The sequence below is a fragment of the Gallinula chloropus genome, assembly GCF_964237585.1.
Source record: "Gallinula chloropus genome assembly, chromosome: 3".
Classification (NCBI taxonomy): domain Eukaryota; kingdom Metazoa; phylum Chordata; class Aves; order Gruiformes; family Rallidae; genus Gallinula; species Gallinula chloropus.
The window spans coordinates 87,742,445-87,759,690 of record NC_140087.1 but is presented as its reverse complement, the minus strand read 5'-3'; the positions used below and the strand labels follow the sequence as shown (position 1 = coordinate 87,759,690).

General features: G+C 41.4%; 1 protein-coding gene across 1 annotated transcript in view; it reads left to right on the top strand.

Moving 5' to 3' along the window:
- The first annotated feature begins 10,205 nt into the window (after positions 1–10,205).
- The window catches only part of BCKDHB (branched chain keto acid dehydrogenase E1 subunit beta), a 131,073-nt gene continuing 124,032 nt past the window's right edge, over positions 10,206–17,246 (top strand). The window contains exons 1-3 of the mRNA XM_084260994.1: positions 10,206–10,387; positions 12,887–12,964; positions 15,410–15,478. Of these exons, the coding sequence (XP_084117120.1) occupies positions 10,216–10,387; positions 12,887–12,964; positions 15,410–15,478 (319 nt within the window). The 5' untranslated portion in view covers positions 10,206–10,215. The remainder of the gene's footprint in view (positions 10,388–12,886; positions 12,965–15,409; positions 15,479–17,246) is intronic.

Genomic DNA, 17,246 nt, shown 5'->3' with positions numbered 1-17,246 from the left:
ATTTGTCTGGTACAGAGATGAATGTCAGATTTGCTCCCATCTGTCTTTCCTTCACCTGGAGGTCATTTTGCTTCCTGTTTTATGTCATACTGTCCTGGACGGTGTCACTGCTCTCTTAGGCTCCACCTCTTAGCTATCTCAAGCAAATCTTCCTCTCCTCTGTTGCAACTGGCTTCCCTAATTTTCTCTCTTGCCACTCCATCATCTACCTGCTTTTTCACATCCCTTTCTATTACTGCAAATTAATTTCTCAACTTCTTCTTTATGTTAAGGCATTTTTTGTTTGTTTGTTAGTTTTGCAACTGTATCCTTCTTCCTCCTTAGCCTTCAGGTTCTTTTCCTAGATCCCAGCCTTAAAGAAAGGATGAAAATCCTCAGATCTCCTCCTACAAATTGCTACACAAACCACCCTTGCTGTTGTTTGTTTTGGGCAAGTAGAGCAGTGCTTGCAAAAGTAGTTTTTCCTTTGGTCTTGTCTGTAACAGTCTTTCACAAGAAGCTGAATGTGTGCAGTCGTAGGCAGTAGCTTTGACAGTACATATGAAACCATCACTAGGTCTTGTACCGCCTCCTGGCACATTTGAAGGAAAACAACCACAGGCATTAATCTACTGCAAAGCAAATCATCCCAGTATCTTGCAGACCCGAACAAAACCATTCCTATTTTCTATCTCATCCTACTTCTTTTTATCATCTTCTCAGCCTGCTAAGAAAAGTGTACTAAGAAAGCATACTTCTTTATTTCCACTAGTCTCATTTCTGGGTGATGTGAGAAGACTAGTAGGGAAGACAGAGCGAGATGATACAGAGCACGAGTCTTCACAGAGTCATCATATACCTAGGAAATACACTTTGCCCTGCTGCTCTCCTGAATTTTTTGACTTCTTCAGATAACCTTCTTCTACTGTGCTGCCTGACATCCACCATTTCAAAGGAAAATCTCTCATTCATTAATTTGAGTTAGTTCTGACCAAGGGTCTTCCTCCTATCTTACAGTGAAATATTATCCCTTATTTGCATTCTGAAATATGTTTTTGCTTACTGCAGACTCCTCAAAAGAAAGTACTGGAAAGTAAATTTTAGACTTTATTGCCTAGAGAGTTCAAGGAAAACCAACTGTGTGATGCTCTCTGTAAAAGGAGATGAGGCAGTATAGCAATACAAATTAGCAACTTCTTGTTGCTGAGGCAGATAATTTGTCATGTTCTTGTCTTTATTACATCCACCTCAGAAAACAGATGGAAGATACAAAATCCTGCAAGGGAAGCTGAACTTGGACACAGTTCAGGAGAAATCAAAAAAGTGTTTGTGACCACTTGTGCAAACAACTACAACTTCTAGGGAGGATCCAGCAAGACTGAATCTTGTTTAGGTCACTGCATTCTGAAAATAAGACAGTCTCTCAGAATGTGCTTGTTCTCTTCTGGGGCAGGCCTTCACTTCTGATTATAAAACAATGGAAGGACCAAAGGCACAAATGGAAATTTTCAGGATCTGGACCCAGCTGAGTAAGCAGCTCTTGACATTTCTGATACAACTGTGAAGAATATCACATGCAATACAGTCTGATAACAGATGAACAATCTTCTCTAGCTCCAGGCATATGGTAACCCACATGTAAATCATGCAGACCAAAAAGACCTTTTTGGAGATCCAATGTTTCATGCTACTTATCCACAATTTAAAAAACCTAAGGCACAGTAAGTGATGAGTTTGATCTTTAGGATTGTTCCTCCCTTTTCCACAAAGGTAAATAAATCACCTCTGCCTCAGGTAGAAATAGGGTAGGGTGATCTATGGATTGACCACAAGACTAATCCATTTGGAGTACCAAGACTGCTGTCAGATGTGAAGGCTGATGGCGTGCTGACTTAGTTCGGTCCTGTTTGACAGCTTTCTGAAATCTGTAAGGTTTTGGTGAAGGAAAAAAAAGGTTGTTGAAGGTGACCCACCTTTTATGCTAACAGCCATGGTGGCCATGGGACTGTGATGGGCACAGGCGCTGTATCTATTTGGAAGGAATCCAATTTTCTGCAATCCAAGTTAAAGTCTGTTGCTTAAGTCATCTTGTGGTATCATCATTATTACTGGGTTTGGAATTTTTAACGGTGGAAGATTCTTGTTTGGGTGCCATTTCCCACAGGATTGCCTATGTCTGAACTGGGCAGATACAACACAGTGACGGAAACTCAGGGCCTACGATGAAAAATGCTGAATCCAAATCCAAGCAGGCATTTAGACCTCAAAAATACTGAAACTACAGCTTGGGTGCTTACTGTTGGTGTTCCCAGGCAATGCTGGGGCTGAAATCAGGGAACACAGGTCTTCTTGGTTCCAGATGAGAATGCCTGGGACAGAGAGACACACTGTAGGAGTTCTGTGAGTTGCTACCACACATTTATCTGGGAATAATGGATTTCAGTCCCTCTACTGTCACTGACTAGGTCATGTTAGAACTGCATGGAGCTGAATTTCTCTACACATCAGACTAGTCAAAAATAAGATCAACAAAATGTCCCTCCTGTGCTTCTCCTCCTTTCGAGTGTTAGATTAACAAATGGGTATGGCAAACTGCAGCTGTAGTGTGTTTTCTGGAATCGTGACTTCTCCATTTGGCATGAGTTTATTACATAAACATATGGAAAAATCTGCACTGGGACTTTCCAATTAAGTGCATGTGACAATATCTGTGGCACAGTTCCTAAGAGCTTGAGGGAATAAGAATAAATCTCTTAGGGGATACTCCTGTAGGGACTTAATTCTATGTTTCTGGGAAACGCTGAGCATCAACATCCTTAACTCCAACAGAGTAGCGGAATTAACTGTCCATACATCAATCATCACGTGAGTTAGCAGGCAGGCAAGTCTTGCTCTGCGATTCCTGCCACCTAACCTCTCATCTGTGACAATCACTGCAATTCAAAAATCAGCAGCCAATTAGATCTAGAGAAGCAAATGTTTCTGGCAGTATAAATTCCCTGACTTTTAATATGCATCCACCTATCTGTCTGCCTGGGCATCATTTCAAACTTCTTCTTCCCGTGCTATGTAAAAAGTCCTTATTTACAGCTGAACCTGGACAAAAGCCTGGCCCTTACAACCAGTTTAGAATCAAAGCTCCAAAAAGAGTAACATTTCTTGCCTCCCACTAATGCCTGCTGGAATTAGCCTGGCCTAGAGGCTCCTTCCAGCAGGCAGATTTAGCCTGACCAGAAGCAGAAGCAGAAAAGCTAAGATACAACTATAGTCTGATTTAATTTTTAGAGAACTCCCAGTAGGATGAATATGCCTGGTTTTTTTTTTTTTCTTTTGACAAAAGGATTGCACAGAAATGAAATCTGAAACAGTCTTGATGAAAGCAGTGAGCCCTGTTGGTAAGCCATTTAATAATTAACTAGACAAAGCTCTTGACAGTTCACAGTAGGAAATAATTCTGATTCAAAAAGGGTGGAGAGAACAATCTGACAGATCTGTATTGCCACATATGTATGACATTTCATCAAGTAAAGTTTTACTGTTCTCTGCCACCTAATGGTGTATGTGAAAAACTACAAATCAGTAAGCCAATTCTCAAGTTATGTTATTTCTAATAGATGTTGATGTATTTAAATATAAAGAAATATCAAGTTTATGGTTTTGCAACCGATCACAGCTCCAACTGATCAGCAGCGCAAGGTCAGACTGTGGCAAGGTGAACGGAACCTCAGACACTTATTTAAGCCTGTGGAACACCCTGCTTGCTACATGGTTATCTCTAGAGCAGTACCTGCCAGCGGCAGCCACAACACTGTGGGAACTCATATGATCCACAGGGGACATCTTTAGATTGCATGACCGTTATTTAAAGCCAAATAAACCAAATAAAATCTTATCTTCTGACAAAAGATAATGCATGGACAGTGGATTTTCTTTTCTATCTCTTTTTGTAACACACTTCTACCTGTACACAAGAGATGGTTTACAGTTTATTATTATTTGAATCAGAGCTGATGCTATTAGTCTGAATAAAATAAGCCTAAAAAATACAGAAGTGTACTTCAGAGTTGCCTATAGAGGACAGAATGCTTCACAAAGGTAGTTCAATTTGACAGACACTAGAACCGCACTGTGCTCCAGGCAATGACTAGCTATGGGAAAACACTGAGGCTTTGGCTCTCTGGGTTCCTGGCACGAGTTTATTTATCACACCTTTTTATTCTCCCTTTTTTTATCTTCCACTGAACACTACTATGCTACAAGCAGGCATCAAAACTGACAAATTCTGATTTTGAATGATGCTTGTAGTGTCAGTTGTGTATATATGAAGAATTCATCTCTCCACTGATTACCAAATCTGATTGATTGAGATAATTTTGGTGTACTTTTCTGATCAGTCATATATAAATTCTCACTTATTAATGAACAACAGATGATAATTTAGAACCGGAAGTTATTAATTCAATATGGCCCCATCCAGTCGTTTTGGTATCAAGATCATAACTTTTGTTTGAGCTATTTCTACAAAGAAATCTTAATTATTATTTGAAGAATGGAAGTGATGAAAATCCAGCATGTTCCCAGGTAAATTCTTTCTACATATAACTATTCTCAAGATAAAAATGTAGTCCTTATTCCTTGTACAAATTTGATTTCATTACAACCTTTTTTTTTTGCATTAGAATTATAAGCTGCCAACTATTAGAAATCATTCCCCTGTACAGGTAATTCAAGATTGAGTCACAGTAGAAAATATAGTTAAATTCCCTCTGTGATTTCAAAGCAATTAAAACTGATTGAATTCAACAGAGGATAGTGGGATTCTCTTCCCCTAATTAGGAGACACTGAAATGTCTTACAGAAAGAGCTGAATAATGTCTCTGATGATAGACACTGCTGCTTCTAGCATTGCTTTGCTTAATGTTAGGAATTACTCATGTAATTTAAAAATAGGATTGCCTTTAACTTGAGTGTGCTCAGTCTGGTGAAGTGTTTGAAAGGAAGCTGGGGATGAAAGACAGAGTTACTGTTCTAGACCGAGTGGGAAGCACTGTTTTAACACAGAGGTGGGTGATTCAGCAGAATAAACTGGGTGATTTCTGACCCTACATGCAAATCGGTACAAAACTACTCCATTAAAGTTTTTTTTCCTTTTTTTCCTGCTCTTTGCCAGACTACACCTTGCAGATGCAGTGTCCCGGCCTGCTTTTTTATCAAAGTGTAAAATTACAATTTCTCTGCTACACTGAAAAATGGTCCCTGACATTTATGTTAGCTAAGATGAAACCAATTCTAAGTCCCATTGCTCAGACTAATTCCTAGGAGTAACACTATCCTTTCTGTTCACATGCATGTGTCTACAGTCCTCCATACAGGACTGGTAATAAAACAGCCAGGTTGACAGCGACATCTCTTTTCCACAGTACATTTTAGAAAACAGTTCCTCAGTTATATGTACCCAACAGATAACTATCCCTAACCAACAAAATAGCTCACTTCTGTGAAGGATGAAATAGTGACAGGAGAAAACAGCTCCAAAGTACCAATAAATTATAGAAAAAGAAGGATGAAGCAGATCATAATTAGTGTAGGCCGAAGACTGAAGACAGCAAAGGATTCAAGAAAACAGTTGTAGTACCAAAACATAGTATTAGCATGACAAGAGTGCTTACTAGAAGCTTGTCTAAGAGGAGGTGAATGAACTAATCAACTGTTGGGGTGGAGAACATGCAACAAAATTCCTTCAGTGAACAAGAGAGCAGTGAGGGAAACTTGCAGAAACACTACAGCGTGAAAGAGTTGACAAGAAAACAACAGTGAAACTACACTCAAAGGAATGCAACAGAAATCATCTGTATGTCTCATCATATACAGAGATGTAATTTAAGTAAAGTAACACCTATTTGGAAATGTGACAAACTCAGAATGAGTCTAAAGCTTAGCTGTAAATTATATTCAAGTTTTGAGAGATTTTGAAGTATAATAGTAGACATGGAGCCATATGCTCATGTCAGAGTCCAACACTTGCAATTTGCTCACAATTAGATCCATGTCAATCTGAGGTAACAACATGGACTTCAAAGGAGTTACATCTGACTAATGCTGGCATAAACATGGGTATAATCTGGTGCATGTCAATAGGGTCTGCAGTCATCATCGGATCCTCATTAATCGCTCTGCATGACTATTCAGAAAGAATTGTAATGACTGCCAGAGTTTTTAATGGTTGTCAACAACAGTAAGGATGCACATAATGACTAATACACACAGATGGGGAATGTAGCTGATTTCAGCTCCTAAAAGTCTGGTGTATAGAATTAACAGAAGTGACTCTAAGTGACTGAACAACTTCCAAATGAGAAAGCTGTCTTCAAAATGTAATTGAAGTTGCTGGAATATCATAAGATATGCCAGAAACAACGTGGATATAATTACTACCCCATCAGAGCTGGAAATGCATGAATGCTAGGACTCATCACTGCTAACATATTGGTCAGCCAAAGTACACTTGGATAAATCTCTTTGATTGCCCATTACCCTTTCTAGTACCAGTGCAAATGTGGACAACGAACTTTTTGTACTCAAAATGCAACAATAATTGCGGTGGTAACACTTTTTTCTCTTTCACCTCAGTCTACATAGCAAGTGCTGAAGGTCTTGCTGAAGGTTCTTTCTTCTTTCCACCCTTCAATCATAAATGCCATAACTTCCTCTGTAAGATACCGGGCTGCATGACCATTCTTATCCTTTTCAAGTTCCATGTATCACCAGATGTAGGGGACAACAGTCACCCAACTAAGACAGCGAGGATCTGCCTCCATTGAAAACTGAAGTATGTCCTGAAATATCTGACCAAGGTTATTGCCTCATATTATAAATAATACAGCATGACAAATGCTAATTGTACACAAACTGAATATATCTCATAGTTTATAGTCTGAGTTTAGCAACTCAGAGGTCCAACAACTGACACATTAAAATAGATGACAGACTTAGAAGTCAAGCCATGCCTTTCTATACTGTCTATTCTCCATTTTTAAGTTTCGCAGCTCTGTCCACAGCCATGTGCAGTATAGTTAATTTCCTCCTACTCAAATACATTGCTTACTAAAAGAAATACAATTATTTGAAAAATAAATTCGGTTATTTGTAATCTCTTACACTATTAGACATACAAATAAATGGTTTTGTATCATTTGGTGGTTACAATGTTTGCTACACACTAAACTTTTCCAAATATTTACATTTTGCCTTCTGGTGGAGTTGGAAGCAGTCTCAACATATGACATTTATACTCCTCTTCCACTGGAGAGATTGTTTTTCTACTGTTTATTAAAATTCTCACTGCCTTTTAGATACTCAACGGTACTTTGCTTCTATGGGATATACTTCTATATACATATATATTCTCATACATATATATATATAAGAATTTGTTTGATCCCATGATCTCAAGTGCTCTGTCAGCAGTCTCTAAGGATAAAATGCATGTTAAAGAGAAAGGGACTGGTCTCCCCAGTTAGTAGTAGCATTAAGCCTTTTATCTTGCAAAAATTCCCAGATTCAGAAATTCAAAATCTATTTTTTTATGTTAAAACTTTTTTTTCCCCATACAATACACAATATAACATTGGTCTTCACTGAAATCTTGTGGTCACTACAGGGATACTCAGCAATGGCTTGGAACTCAGAAAGAAAGAGTATCTAATCATAATAGTGGTATATATTTCCTATTACATATGTAACCCCATACTTCAGTGTTTAAAACAAGGACCTATTCAAAAGGGGTTACAGGAGTTCTCATTTGAAGAGGACGATGCCAGAGGTGAATGGAGTTAAATCCAGGCAGTGGCCGATCACAAGTGGTGTTCCCCAGGGCTCAGTGCTGGGGCCAGTTCTCATTAATGTCTTTATCAATGACCAGGGTGAGGGGATTGAGCGTACCCTCAGTAAGTTTGCAGATGACACCAAATTGGGTGGGAGTGTTGATCTGCTTGAGCATAGGAAGACTCTGCAGAGGGGCCTGGACAGGCTGGATTGGTGGGCTTCAGCCCTATGAGGTTCAGCAACTCAGTCCTGGGTCCTGCACCTGGGTCACAACAACTCCATGTAACGCTACAAGCTTGGGGAAAAGTGGCTGGAAAGCTGCACAGAGGAGAAGGACCTGGGTGTGTTGGTCGGGATCTGGCCGAATATGAGCCAGCAGTGTGCCCAGGTGGCCAAGAAGGCAAACAGCATCCTGGCCTGTATCAGTGTGGCCAGCAGAACCAGGTTGTCCCCCTGCACTCAGCACTGGTGAGGCTGTACCTGGAGTACTGTGTTCAGTTTTTGGCCCCTCACTACAAGAAGGACATTGAAGTGCTGGGACGTGTCCAAAGAAGGGCAATGAAGCTGGTGAAGGGTCTAGAGCACAAGTCTTATGAGGAGTGGCTGAGGCAACTGGGACTGTTTAGTCCGCAGTAAAGGAGGCTCAAGGGAGACCTTACTGCTCTCTGCAATTATCTGAAAGGAGGGTGTAGCCAGGTGGGTGCTGATCTCTTCTCCCAAGTAACAAGGGATAGGATGGGAAGAAATGGCCTCCAGTTGTACCAGGGGAGGTTAGATTGAGCATTAGTAAAATTTTCTTCACTTGAAGGGTTCTCAATCATTGAAACAGGCTGCTCAGGGAGTGGCTGAGTCACCACCCCCAGAAGTATTTAAAAGACATGTAGATGTAGTGCTCAGGGAGATGCTTTAGTGGTGGACTTGATGAACTTCAAGGTCTTCCAAGCTAAATGATTCTATAATTCCATGTATATATTATTCTAGTTTTTAGTCTTTTTCTCTGTGGCATGGTTTTGAAATTAGAGCTGTTGGACTGAGAAAAAATGCTATCAAATATAGTCAGTCTTATAGATAGTAATACAGATAAGGAACAACAACTCAAAGAAACTTATTATGTGTTGGGGACCACCTGAAAGGGGTTGATGCAAGAGCATGTGTGCAGAAAAATATGAAGTAACTGGAACATGGTAAAGTTGGACATATGGAAGAAAGAAGGCTGCAACAATAGAACATGAAGCTTCATTGGAGCTATGGGAGCACCTGGAGAGTAAATGCGAGGTGATCATTTTGTAAGAACATTAGAGTGCTTTATAAAACCTGTCAAAGACATCCATGTGAAAGACTCTAATTTCAACTGCTGAAAAAATAAATAAAATGCAGTGAAGGTACAGGTAATATTTGCAGTTCTATTAATACTTCTTATTGTTCCAGGCCCTCTGTTGGGGTAGGATTTGAAGACTTCAGATGTTTGTCCAGTGTTTCTCAATGCTAGGATAACAGAAGGAAAATCCCAGTGGAAGAAAAACATTTAAGAAGAAAGGTGAGGGATTAGTTTCAGCTAGGGCTGTGACAGAGCCAACCCCTGCACACAAGGAGACCTCAACACAAGAAGGACATGGACTTGTTGGAGCGTGAAGAGGAAGAGTGCCACAAAAATGATCAAAGGGCTGAAGCACCTCTCCTGTGAAGACAGGCTGAGAGAGTTGGGCTTGTTCAGCCTGGAGAAGAGGCAGCTTTGGGGGGACATTATAGCGGCTTTCCAATGCCTGAAAGGTGCCTATAAGAAAGCTGGAGAAGAACTGTTTCTGAGGGCATGTAGCAATAGCACGGGGGTTAATGGTTTTAAACTAGAAATGGGCAGATTTAGGTTGGGTATTAGGAAAAAATTATGAGGGTGATAGATCACTGGCACAGGTTTCCTGCAGAGGTAGAGGAGGCCCTGTCCCTGGAGATATTCAAGGTCAGACTTGATGGGGCTCTGAGCGACCTGACCCAGTACAGACATCCCTGCTTCTTGCAGGGGGGTTGGACTAGATGACCTTCAAACGTCCCTTCAGCCCTAAGGCATCCCACCATTCCATGAGGACGCAAGGGCCGGCCCGCCCCACGCGCCCAGCAGCAGCCCCCAGCCGTGGCGCACGCGCACGGCCCGCCTTCACCCCCACGGCGCGCGCCACTCCCGCTCGTGCTGCCCCCGCGTGCCGAGAACACAACCTCTCCCCCCCACCTCCCCCGCTTCCCCAAGAGCGTGACTTCCGCGCACGCGCAGGAAACCCTGCCGCTCCACTCCACCCACCGCAGAGCGGCTTCGGATTGGTCCGTCCTCCACCCGCTGCTGGCCACTCAGGAAGCCCAGCCGGGACCCCGCCTCTTTAGAACGCGCGGCGGCCGCGGCAGCCCCTGACAGCGGCGGCGATGGCGGCAGCGGGGCTGGCGCTGGCGCTGCGCGGGGCGGTCGCCTCCGGAGCGGCGGTGGCGGTGCGCCGCCGCGGCGGGCTTTGGAGCCGCCTCCCCCCGCTGCCGGCCGTGCCACGCCGGTCCGCGGCTCACTTCGCTTTCCAGCCGGACCCGGCGCCAAGCGCGTACGGTGAGAGCGGGGCCGGGCCGGGGTCCACCCCGCGGGCCGGGCTCATCCTCGCTCAGCTGCTGGATCCGCCCCGTCGCCGCCGCTTCCTCGGGGAAGGCCCCGGCCGGGGTGGGGCGGAGGGAGGGACAAGGGTGGGCGCTTCCCGCCTCCTCCTACCTGGGGTCGCTCTGTGTCCCCGGGCGGCGGCGGCCTCTGCCTGAGTGCGTTTGCCCCGCAGAGGCCGCGCCGCTGCCACCCGCCGGTTTTCCGCTCAGAACCCGGTCTGGGGGCGGGAAGGCCCCCGCGGGCCGCTGGCAGCGGCCGCGGTGCTTCAGGCCCCTTCCGCGCCTCACCGGCTCCCGCGAAGTGGGTGTTCGGTGAAGTTTCGCTTTGGGCAGTCGGCGCAGAGGTTGCGATAGGCCTGCCCATCGCCTGCTCGGAGCTGCGAGCCCTTCCCCGGGCCCTCTCCCGTGTCGGGGGCAGAGCTTCTGGCAGGAGCTTAACAGCTGCCTCCAGCCCTGGTTTTGCGCTGTGTGCTGAAGTCGTGAATGTGGTAATAAACCTGTGGCAATAAAGGCTGCTGCCTGGCGAAAGGTTTGAGGAGAACCTCGTGGTGACACACTTCAGAGTAATTGTGGATCACTTGGAAAGAGTAATCAGAGTAATCACAGCTCAGGCTGGAAGTTGGTGTTTTGACTCTTATTTCCCAGGCACATCCCTGCAGATGAGTCGTGCTGAGTTCTGGAAGGAGCCTGCCGACTGGGAAAGGGCTGTTTCTCTCACATGAACCACACTACCTCTTAGAAGGGTGTTGCTTGCCTGGGTACCTTGGTGTTTCAGCTTGGCCATTAAGGCCAAGAAAACTCTTGTCTCTTTCTGTTTGTCATTGGGAGGTATAAGCAGCCAAGGTGTCACGGAGTTAAAGCCTGTGTGCTACAGGGCTCTGCTTGAGATCATTGTGAAGAAGCTCTAGTGGGGCAGGCCAGATTTTTTTTGCCGTTTACTAATAGACAGCTACTTCCCTTGATTTAAAATACACTTTGAAATTCTGTGGAAAAATAGTGAAAGTGAAAGAAAGTTACACCAATACTTATCCTGATGAGGAAGCTGCTCCAACTCCTCAGTTCAAATCTGGAGAGCACAGCTAGATTTCCTTTCCTGTGAGAAAAAACCTTTATTATAAGCCAGAGCAGCAGGTCAGCATGTTTCTGACAGTTGTTTAAATAATGGGCGTTTATCTATATCAAATAGTGGAAGGGTTTGTGTCTTGTGGAAAAGATAACCTAAATACTAGTGTGGTCGACTTAGGAAAGAGAGAAATAACAGCTTTCCTTCCCTTGAATTCCTAAGTGTTGGTTATTTGTAGCTGTTGTATAATTTGAACAGTTCCCGTAACTTTTTTTATAGCTACCTCTTAAAGGAATGTGAAATGTAACAAGTGAAGGTAACAAGCATAGGAATGTGTGTGAGTGCTGCTGCTCACCTCTGGTGTGGCATGAGGAAGGGAAGCTGAATGGTTGTTGAGGGACACTGACATACTGTAGCTACTGGAAACAGAAATGTAGCTCATTCTGTTTTCTAACACCTTCTCTCTTGTTTGTCTGGGACCTTCACCTAACCATCACTTTTTTTTTTTTTTTAATGTGCTGTGTGCACTGGTAGGTTGTATTCTTATTGGTTCTGGATTCTTGCCATGATGTAGAGGTTTTGCCAGTTAAAGGGCTACCAAATACCAGCCAGGGAATTTCTTATTCACTCAGTTTCAGATAAGGCATTATTTCCTTTCCTTGGTGGATCTGAGTTGGTCACAGCAGCGAGGAATGGTTTATTGGTTTTTTTTTCCCCATCTTTGCTTCCAGGCCCATTTGTTTTTCCTTGCAATGTTGCAGTGAAGAAGAGCACTCGGGTAGCCTTTCTTGGTTTTGAAAGTTTTCTTTCAACCTGCTCCGCAGAAGTTTGTAATACAACATTCTGGTGCATTTGCTTTACCCATTTTAAGTTCATCATTGAATGTGGAGAGTAGGCTGGTGGTCTAGAAAATGTCTGATAATATAGGTGTCTGTAAAAAGGGAAGACTGGAGCGTTAAAAAAAGATAATTAAAGAATGCTGAAGCAAACTTAATGAGATCTGATGGATCTTATCAGAAAGGATCCCAATCCTCAAAACAATAATGCTATGGTTGGTTTCTTTGAAAACCTCTTGTGTTGCTCATTGTTCCTAGTATTTGACTAAGCATTGCAAAGCTGTGTTTGCTTTATCTAAGAGCATAGTTTTTGGGAAAAGGTTGAATGCAGGGTAGTAGAATTATAAGATATATATAGTAGAATTGCAAGGAATGCCATGCTCAATTCCATCTATCCCATAGCTTAAGTTTACTCAGCAGATGAACCTTGGGACTCCTAACTGTGATCTTGTTTATGGCTGTTAACTAAGTTTTTAATGATGTTTTGTAGTACTGTTTTCTGATGTACTTTGTGTTTTGAACAAAATGAAATGGCTAAATAATCACTTTCACACAGGGCAAACTCAGAAGATGAATCTCTTCCAATCCATAACAAGTGCCTTGGACAATGCTTTAGCCAAAGATCCAACTGCAGGTATGCTATACTTGTGTGTGCTTTGCATTTTGTTTTGCCTATTTATGTACAATACTAAATGCATTTCTCACAGTATTTACAATTTTCTACTGAGTTCTTTCTACACTTTAGTCTCAAAAAATAAAAAAGTGTTGTATTAACAGATTAGTGATCTAAGAAGCAGTTGTGTCTTCTGTATTAGCTGGGTGTATTTTTGCTTGAGAGATGGGACAGAAAGATGCATTGCTTAACATGCTTCTGGTTTTACTGATGTGAACTATACTTAAGGGCAGCTTGAGTCCCACCAGTAAGTAAAGGAGTTTTTAAAATTTATGTCTTAGTTTTTAATTTCTTCCACTCTCTGTGCTCAAAAAAGTGTTGTTTTTTAGAGATTCTATATCCCTCCTCTGTCCATTCTCCCTTCTTTCCTTCTCTGTCCCATTCCCTCCTTCTCCCCCCGCCTCCTCCCCTCCCCCCCTCCCCCCAGTTTTACTGATTTTTGTTCATTGTTGTGCATAGGCAATGTAAGATTTTCTAGGCTTTTGCATTTTGGATAACCTGTAATTTTGAAGAAGCTAATTTGTCATAGCTTGATTTGAAAGTGTTATCCTAAGCTTTTTTGCACAAAACTATTTACTTGGGCTTTTAGTTCTTATGCATAACAGGAGGTCTATTGCTTCTGTTGTCATAACAAAGGCATGATGATGGCCATGTATCTGAAAGATGTTTAATGCCACGAACACAGCTGCAAAAGCTGTATGATCTATGTTATTTTGTTTTTTCTTTTTAGTGTGTTAGTACTCACTCTTTTTGGCATTACTTGCCCAACTTGAAATCTGACTAATTGTCTGATCTGTTAAGACAAATTCCATGTTGTCTGTCTACATTCCCTCTCATTGAACTTAGACAACTGCAGGTAAACTAATTCCAAGAAGAGATTTTTAGTACCATTTCTGAAGAATCAGTCATGTAAAAGTAACCTAGCAGCCTTTTAGTGTCTCTGAGGTTCTAGTTTGCTTGTCAGCTTTGCAGGGCTGGATCTTTGCAAAGCCCTTTGCAAGACTGTGTCGGAGTTCTACAGTCCAGACGTGTGTTGTCAGTATCACCCTACTTACTGAATTAATTAGCACTTGAAATAGAAAGCGTGTCCTTCATATGTTTTTAGTTGTATGGGAATTGAGCAACTGTTGTTAAGTAGTGGAAATCCTCAGACTTGTGTTGATGAGAATTAGAATCTGTCCAGGAAAATATTTTCAGTGGCTGAACAGAATGAGTAAATCCATGCAAGTTTGCTGTTACCAGCATTAAATGGGACTTTTTTCTAATGCCAGCTGGCTCAAAAGTGTGTAGCCATATGTTGATGGAAAGGCCTTACAAAAACTTCAGTACATAAAAAACCCCAAACCAATTAATATAAAAATGAATTAGATGATCTGGGGACATACTTCAGTCATAAACTCCATGATTGCATTGGTTTTACATATTTATACAAGTTATTTATCCTTAAGTTGTGTCATTAATGTGATTGTCAGAACTGTGTTAATGCCTTTTAATGCTTCCAGTCAGAAATGTATTTTATTTAAATAAAAATAGTATTTGAAAGGCAAGGAGGCTAACTCATTGTTTTGTGTCCTTTAGAGTACAGAGAGTATTGAGGAATTGAACCCAGATTGTGCAAGCTGCTATTGGTGATACAGCTGCACATCTCTTACATGCTTAATTGAAATTTCTGTGAATTAAGTAACCAAAGTGTTTTAAGAAAAATCACTCTGTAACTTCAAAGAAAAAAAATCCAGATTAATTGACATGAAGCTAAATTTTCAAGGTAATTACTTTCAGTGATAAAACTTTATTGGCTGCCTCGCCCACACTGTAAGGATAGTAGCGTTGAAGAATGAGAGCTGTCTTAGATATCCCTGTTTTCTGTGGAGGAGTTAATCTGAAGTCACTCTTCAGGGATATGGCAAATATGTTTGGAGAAGGCTTGCAATTTCATGTTGGATTGGTATTTTGAAAAAAACTTAATTTGACATTTTTCAAAACACTGTATTTACTGAAATCTGTGGGTGAAGAATACAAATAGTTACTGATTGAAGCAGAACACTTCAGTGACTCTTTAGTGACCGAATGTAATTGTTTCTTGGAATTGCTTTTATTAATTTAGATATTCTGATATTATAGACTATTTCAGAAAAATAATTGGTTAGTGAAAGCTGAATCAGTGTAATGAATTTTGTTTTGAGACATAATTGTGTTGCTGTACTGTCTCCGCATTAACCTTGGTTGTTTATTTGTTACAGTTAGTCTGTACATGAAAAATGCTTATGTCTGGATAAATCTTGAAATAACAAGAAATGTTAGATGTCACTTAAGTTAGTATCTCCTATAAAAAAACCTTTAAAACTTTTACTAAAAATAAGATGCATTGGAGTAACACTAGCCTCCTCTGCTGTTCTTATTTTTCAGTAATATTTGGTGAAGATGTGGCCTTTGGTGGAGTCTTCAGGTGTACAGTTGGCTTGCGAGACAAATATGGTAAGCTAACTTCTAAATCTGGTGTTACTGTCGTATCAACATATCTCCTTTTGTACCCCAGAATGGCTTGTGGAAGAAGAGAAGGACACACGGGGGAGAAGCCTTATAAATCCACTTACATTTTCCTTTCTCTCCTTGGAAATAGAAAATGTTTTGAATGTGCTCCCATTTATGTCAACTTTCAAAACTTTCTGATGTAATATCAGGAGTCTATCAATATAACTTCATTGTTTTTAAACATCTGTTGGACCAGATACTCATCATTGTGGCCCCATTTAATTACTGGAGTCAAATTAAAGCCTATTAGCAGCAATACATGGTGGTGGTTTTTGTCCTATATGTCAAGAAGAGAGAAAGAATTACATTAAAATAGATTTAAACTGTTTGTTAAATAATATTAATTTCTAGCTTAGTTATAGCTGTGCTTGTGCTTCTCCTAGAATGTGATTGATTTCCTCATTTGGGAAATTCATGTGAAGGCTTTCAGAGAAATGGTATAATCTTTGTCTCATCTTAGAGATGCAAAGCCTTTTCACCCATTAGGAGAAACAGGTTTGCAGAAGTATATGAAAAATAAGATGATACTCAATCACAACAGACAGTTGAGGTATCAGGGACTTCTATGAAAGGTGGTGGGTAGGAAGAGGCTTTCTTTGAGACTGTATGTTGTGGCTCAGGCATGTAAGTATCACGTTTGCAGCACAGTTCATGATGGATAGGATTTAACCACCTGTTCAGTGATAAGTGGTTGGCAAATGTAGGGGACTCTTCAAAGTCCTTCATTGTTCTTCCAGTTATTTTTTTTCTTTGCCTATCTGTTTTGTGTGGTTTCAAGTGCTCTTTTTTTTTTTGTGAGAAGTACTGTTACTGGAATGCTAAAAGTAAAATGAATCAATGTTTCATGTATGGCATGCTAGGTAGTACGTAGCAGTTTACAGGTTGTGGATACACTAACCTGGTGGCTTTTCACATGGCAATTATTGTCTCCCCAGCTGAGCTATTGAACTGAAGAAGAGAGTATAAAATGCTAAGTTTCTGCAGATACCTTCTTCAAGGCAGAAGGATGGTGGAGACCACTTGTAGCTAGTGATTAAATCTGTTTAATTTTCCTCATCTGGAGGAGATCAGTTACAGCCATCTTGGAGATTAACAATACCCACTTTTTTGTGCAAACAAAAAAGGGAGAGAAAGAAGAATGTACTTTCAAGAAGATTTAGAAGCATAACCAAATTTTGTTGTCTTGTTTCTCTGCCTCAGTTATGATGTGGATGTTTTCTCACTCGCTGGTTTATATGTTAATGTTCAAATAGTTTAAATAGGACTTTTATTAGTAATGATCTTTATTGCTGCATATTGAGATTGAGTTAGTGTTCTGTAAATCTGGTGTGATGTGTTAACTGTCTTTATAAGAGTTCAACTGAAAATGAAGCCTCTGAGACAGCAGTCAGTTGCTGGAAACATGGGCAACAGAAGACTTCATTTGGGAAATTAAGAGCACAAGCAGATGGATTCATAAGAGGCCTTCTTGGTTTTAGTAAGCATTTCCAGTTGAAAAAGACAACAATTGTTAGGGTGTTGCTTTGAGGGTTGTTTGTTGGTTTCCTTTGAATAAAGCTATCAACTATTAGAACGAAGGTGAGGCATTATGTAATTCTTGTAGCAGCATTTTATTGGTGGTGTATTCAGAAATGCCAGTGTGGTTCAAAGACTCAGTGATAGCCCCTGCCCCAGAGTGTGGGGGGATGGGGGGTACTGTTGGGGTGAGTAG